The sequence below is a fragment of the Pundamilia nyererei genome, unplaced genomic scaffold (assembly GCF_000239375.1).
Source record: "Pundamilia nyererei isolate P.nyererei 1_Seehausen unplaced genomic scaffold, PunNye1.0 scaffold00018, whole genome shotgun sequence".
Taxonomy (NCBI): domain Eukaryota; kingdom Metazoa; phylum Chordata; class Actinopteri; order Cichliformes; family Cichlidae; genus Pundamilia; species Pundamilia nyererei.
The window spans coordinates 3,560,755-3,567,536 of NW_005187419.1; the positions used below are offsets into that span (position 1 = coordinate 3,560,755).

Below are 6,782 nucleotides of genomic sequence, written 5' to 3' on the forward strand. Positions count from 1 at the left end.
CTTTCTTTTCCCCAGTTGAGCTGCAGCTCACAGCACAAAAAATGCCTTGTTGACCTCTGGAATCAAGAGGACTTAAAGCACAGACTTGTGAGCACATGTCCAGCATTTAGCGTCAGGAATCACTGTGACTAACCACAGCCCCAGAAAGATGATGCTGACTTCTATAGCATATATTCATGCACTTTGCAGTTTCATATACAAAAATTCAACTTGTGTTGAACTAAAATCAATTTCTTAAAGGTAGAAAAGCCAACTGGCTGCTCTCGGGGGCTCTAAGTGTTTTAAATGCACTCACATTTTTCACCTTCCAAAATCTCACCATGAGCTCCATTTAGCAACTTTTCTGGACTGTTTGATCATACCATATGATCTTTAACAGCTCACAAGTTTTCCAGTCTTCATGGAAAAGTTCACATCTCTACATTTTTTGAATACTCAATCTATGTTTATGTTCACTTGTTTAATTATTCATTCAGTACTCGGCTTCTCTGTTCAACATAAATGAATTCAACCAGATTCTGTATTCAGTCTTATGTCTGGCATTTTTTTGCAAAAAGCTACAGCAACATCAATTCAATTCATATTCAGATAGAAACATTGTAGACAAATCTGAGCAACAAACAAATCATACAGAGCTAAAATGCTGGCTTTGCAAAATCTTGACATGAAGAGTAATAATAGTTTCCAAGCAGACTGAATGAAACAGCAAAAAGCAGCAAATGAGCAAAGCATTCAGATGTGCCACCTATGCTACTGTAGCTAAGATGTGAAGAAAGATTTTTTTGACCGACAATCCTGTAAAAATACCCAACTAAACATAATATTTGGATGGCAGATTAATTAAGAATTAAACTGATCCCTTGTGTTTTTTCCCCTCATCAATTTAAGAAACAATACAGTTCAATCAAAGATGCAGTCTAAATATCCAAGAAAAAAAACCCCACACACAAAAGATTGCACATGAGAACATCACACTGACATCACAAAAGGAAAAGATACAAAAAGTAAAGATAAAAGGATCAAGGACTTTCCAATTCCACTTGCACTTGGCTTAACCTGCTGCTGAAAAAAAAAAACCTGCTCCCTTTCTCAGTGTTTTCACCATCGCTTTCATTTCCTAACGGCAGACAGAAAATGTACAGACAAGGCACGATTTTAACGGCGGACTCTGAGGCTTGTTTGGGTTGCACTTTCCTGTTTGCCACATATGATGGAAGCTAAAATCTGATAAGATGAATGGCAAACAGAGGGAAAATAGACAACAGAAGAAGACAGAAACTCCTGACTCTGTGACTCTTTGCATATCTCTTACAATCTGCATCCCTTCAACCAGAGCACAATACAACTGGCTGTTTAGAACAGCCTATTTTTTTTACACAAGGGCTGACTTTATCTTAAAAGAAATCCTCTGTGATGATGATGAAAACACAAATATATCTGATATAAGAAAGGACTGGACTTCAGAGTCATCACAGTTTGCGGCTTTGCCTGTAATGTGTCTGAGGGGCTTTTCATTATTCTACAAACACTGTTGTGCTATTGAATGGACAGGGTGCTGAGTGCATAAAGACTGCTTGCTGACTTTAAATGGAAAAACAGATGAACTCTAGGTATTATGAAATTTTCAGAGGTTTAATGTAGTACTAGAGCGCTCTTAAAACAGCCAAAGCAAAAATATTTACTTAATAATCCAGTTCCTTCCCTCCTTACATTGACAAATTTGCTCACTGATGTACAGGTACTGTATGCATGCCAAACAAGCCTAAATAGCATACTCTGTATGAGATTTGCCAATTAGATGGGTAAAATGTTTATCAGATGACCCAGTAGAAGATGATGTCCTGGCACTCAGATTTGCTCTGACTGGGCTGTGCTTCAGTTTCTGGCTTGCTTAAAAGAAGGTCCTGCACATGTTTTCTTTCTAAAAGCAGTTTGTCCTTATGCATGTGTTCTTATAAGCCCCCATCCAGTATAAAATAAAAACATAAAAAAGCTTGGCTGAAAACTCCGACCATATAACAGTTTTCTGTGGAAACTCTTTCGAGCAGCAGTTAAGCTGCAGGTAAAATAAGTACTGATGACGTCATCAGCTTTCTAAATATATTTCTTAAGATTCTATTGACATGAAATTCTCACCAGACGTTGGTAACAGCCCACCCAGTCCACACATGCAACAAAATCAAGCCATAAATTATTTGTAATAAGAAGAAATGACACAGGGAAAAAGCTTTGAGCACGCTTACTGAAATGTATTTAACACCTTGTACACAAGCCTTTGTTGCAATGACAGCTTCAAGACAGGTCCTATATGTTAAAACTAATGGCATGCATTGTCCAGGTCTGATTTTAGCCCATTCTTCCACACAAGCAGTCTTCAAATCCCGAAGGTTCTGTGGGCTCCTTCTATGAACTGTGAGCTTCAGTTCTTTCCAAAGACTTTCAATTAGATTCAGTTCAGGCCAATCTTGCAGACTTATTTTCTTGCTCTGAAACCAATTCAGAGTTTCCTTGGCTGTGTGTTTGGGATCATTGTCTTGCTGAATCACCCACCTTGATTTAATCTTCATCATCCTGGTAGATGGTAGAAGATTACTTCAAATACAGTATATAAAGTGTGCCAGGGCCATGTGATAAACATCCCCACACCATAATGTTTTCACCTCTAACCTTCACTGTTGGTATGGTGTTTTTTGAGGGGGGAATATGATGCCTTTTTACCTCCAAACATGGTCTTGTACTATGGCATCCAACGAGCTCATGTTTGGTCTGGTCCTGGGACCAGACTATATTTCCCACTATTTCACAGGTCTTTCTAATTGTTGTTCAGCAAACATGCTTCAACATCCCTTTTCTTCAAATGCACTCAGCCATGGCGACTGAGTGCATTTAGTCATCTGATCTTTTCACTCCTCTGCCTGAAATCTTGCGATTGGCCCCCGTTAATGGCCGGTTCATGGCAAAATGATCTTCTTTCCACTTCCTGATTGTGGCTCCAGCAGTGCTCATTGGAACTTTCAGTAGAAATTCTTGCTGTAACCAATGCCATCAGTGTGTTTTGCAGCAATAAGGTTGCAAAAGTCTTGAGTGAGCTTAGTTTTATCCATCCTGATGTGTTTCTTGTGTGACACCTTGGTAATGAGACACCTTTTTATATGCCATCAGTTGGGACTGAACCAGCTGGTATTAATTTGCACTAAGTGTAAGCATTGCTTTCTAATCACTGATAGATTTTAGCTGGTGTCATGAGCTTCCATGCCTTCCTGCACCTCCCTTCTTCATATGTTCAATACTTTTTCCCTGTGTTACAAAACTGAATTTATCCACATTTATGGTTTGATATTTTCTTTCCATGTGTGGATTGGATGAATTGTTACCAACATCTGGTGAGAATTTCATGTCAACTGCATATTAAGAAATATATTTACTTTGAAAACCAGTGATCCACACTTATTTTACCTGCTGAATATAACAGGAAAGAACAAAAAATGCTTGATCATGGACCACAATGGTGTCCTAATTACTCTAATTAATTTCCTGGTGAGAATTTAACTATTTAAAGTCTGGCTGAGGACTCATTTTGCAGGCAGCAGTATGGATAGGAAAAACAGACAGATCCTGTCCATTTATGACTTCCTTCACTGAGCAGTTTGGTCAGTAACATGGCGAGAAGAAAGCTGCGTTTCCAGGCAACAGGCCATCTGTTTTCTCCCACCTCTCAAAGTTATATCTGTCTTGTTCATTTTTCACAGAATGAAACACATTTCTTGCAATATTTGTCCGTCATGATAAAGTGAGGAGTATCATGGTTGCCCTGCAGCATCCTGGATACTGTAGTGTGCTAATAGAACCCCAGAGACCCAACTGCTGCACTTCTGGATGATGGACAGTAGGGGAAGCCATGGGAGGAAAGAAGGTGGGTTGTCTGGATGGAGAAAAAGATAACTGGTGGGAGGAGATGTGGAATTAGGGCCTGTGCAGCATGTTGCCATCATGTCTGGACAGCACAGAGACCTGGCTCAGTTGAGGAAGCAGCATGCTCCATGCTGAGGCTGACTCAGTGCATCCAGGCTAATTAAACCACAAGGGGATAAACAAGGGCACTGAAAACTGGAGCCTGCTGGGAGAAGGAGTTCCACATGCTGTCAGGGTGGTGGCAGAAGTACAGCATGTTCAAACTGAATTAAAACCTAAAGGAGGTTTGGGTGGAATCCTACAAAACCCAGTGTAAATAGAACGAGATAAGGAGTAAGAGGACGTGGAGTTTCTGATGATAGTTTTTTAATATCCAAAACTAATGCCCATCTGCAGAGCTGTGCATTGCTTGGCTAGCTGCTGTGAACTCCCCTGTCTACCCTTCCACTTGTTTTAGCCGTGAGCTGGTCATTCAATGTGCTACAATATGGCACTGCTTACAAAACAAGCCTCCCTTAAACAGTCACCCTGCATCAAAAATAAGATATTTACATGTATCTCACTAAATAGGATAATTTAAAGCTCCACTATTTTAGTGTTTGAGTTGAAAAGAGTTTGAATATGTATTATGATCTGTAAGACGTCTACATTCTGAAAGGAAAAATATGCCCACAGTTGGGCATAAATGAAGATGCATCAAATGAAAATATCCTGAGAAATTTGCTTAGAGCCTTTCTCAAAGAGAATACAACAGCAGTCGTGCAACAAGAAGTGCTTGATGTGGGCTAGAAAAGCTATACAAATAAGTCTTCTATTCAATTAAATCCTTGGGTATTGAGCTCAATACAGTGCAATACTTTTTACTTTTTAAAAAGACAGGAATGGTAATAACATTTTTCATCTGATTTACAAGTATAAACAAGAAGAGATTTATAGTTGTTTGGATTAAAAAAAACTGATGACTGTCATCTCATGCATTTTAAAATTTCACATTCAGTTTTCTAAAACTTTGATTTGGAATTTCTCGGTATGAATCTGTCCCTAAAGAGATTTCATCAGGAGAAACAAAAAAAAAAAACACAAATTGCTTTTTTATTTATTATGTCTAAAGTAAATAAAGTGAATAAAAAAAATACCATCAGCCCAAAGGATCAGTTTGGGCTACAACTAGGGAAATAGCTTTTTAAACATTGCAATGATTTTTACCATCTGAAATTCACTTTGCAAGAGATCAGTTAAAATATCCCCATAACACAGACAGACAAATAAATAAACGATGGAAAGAAAGAAATAACTTTGAGAGTTGACTGAAACAAGTGGACTCTCAAGAAATCCACTTGTTTGAGTGGAATAGAATAATGTTTTGTAAGCAGTGTAAAATGCATTTTATGAAATATTGCATGCTAACGCTGAAGCTTAGAACAACACAGTTTTTGAGGTATTGAAAAAAAGAACATGAAAACAAGCTTTTACCAAAACCAGGAATGACTGACTCATAGGTGGATGAATCTAAAGTGCAAGTGTTGCACGAGTTCATACGGCATCCTGGATGCAATCACATCAAGGAAAGAGGTACAAATCAGTCAAAGTAACTAAATATCGCTGTTGCATGGATCATATAATCAAGCAAAAAGCTACAAGTGAAGAAAAAAAGCAGAGAACAAAATGAATCCTTCATTTGAAATCGCCCCGTTTAACTATAGTGGTCTTGTTTTTAACCTGGTACTGAAAGGGAAATCAATCAGTAATGAACTTATTTTTGAACATCATGGTGAGCATGTTTCCAGGCCTACCTGTGTCACCCCATACAGGCAGGTATTCATCTTGCTGGATGTCAAGCATGATCTCCAGGCCATTTCCAGTCCCTCCCTTCATGGTGGTGCGCAGCGTCTTCCCCTCCTCTGCTGCGTTGAACATATAGCACTTCCCATATCTGGTGAACACCTAAGCGAAGACAGAGAGAAGTGATGACTTACGATTTATTGATGATGATACAGAGACCTTAGACTATAAAAATATCACTGAAGTAGAGACATTTGGCGGCACACCGAAGGGTCTAATTTAAAAGTGGATTTATTTCACACCAAAGGCATCAATTTAGCAATTAAATATATATCTATAGAATGATAACGAGCTGCGATTAGATTTTTCATGAGCCTAATGTTTCCCTCTGAGTTGTCAAATATTATGTATTTCAATATGAATCTATAAAGGTTTCAGCTTGGTTCTCCCTCTTATGATATGCACAGTTATGACACTGTCACTACACATCTGTGCACCTTATCTCCCTATTTGGAGCAAGTCGGTCTACTGTGACATGTTGTCATTTTGCACGTGCACGTAAACATGTTCCACGGCTGCTTTTATGAGCATGAACCAGTGTAATTGTAAATCACCTTTGCTTACACAAGGTGGAATACAACAGGTGCTACATTCACTGCGCTAGGGAATAAGCAGTGGAATTAATAATACATTTCTGCTTTTGTGCTTTCCTTTGGTTTTTCAGATGGATATGGTTTGACAGCATCTATATTGCTTTTGGTAAAATACTATTATTGTTTGCAGTTTGGTGCGTCTAAATGATAAAATATTGTGCTGCTGAACTTCTATCAGTTCCTGTTTTTATTCAAACACTATGTTAAAAATCAAAAAATTGCTCGGTATCAAACATTATAATAATAATAATAATAATAATAATAATAAATTTTACTTATGAGGGCCTTTCAAGTCACCCAAGGACACTTTACAGTAGGATAAAACACTTTTGGGGGCAGAGAGCTCCACAGCCTGGGAGCAGAGCAGCTGAAAGCTCTGCTTCCCATGGTGGTGAGGCGGAAGGAAGGTACAGCAAGCTGGATAGAAGAAGAAGA

The 6,782-nt window shown here is 38.5% G+C and overlaps 1 protein-coding gene across 3 annotated transcripts in view; it reads right to left on the minus strand.

Annotated features, from left to right (window-relative positions):
- asic2 (acid-sensing (proton-gated) ion channel 2) overlaps positions 1-6,782 on the minus strand; it is a 389,751-nt gene that overhangs the window by 27,387 nt on the left and 355,582 nt on the right. For all 3 annotated transcript variants that reach the window (XM_005726190.1, XM_005726191.1, XM_005726189.1), the window contains one exon: positions 5,706-5,856. In XM_005726190.1, the coding sequence (XP_005726247.1) occupies positions 5,706-5,856 (151 nt within the window). The remainder of the gene's footprint in view (positions 1-5,705; positions 5,857-6,782) is intronic.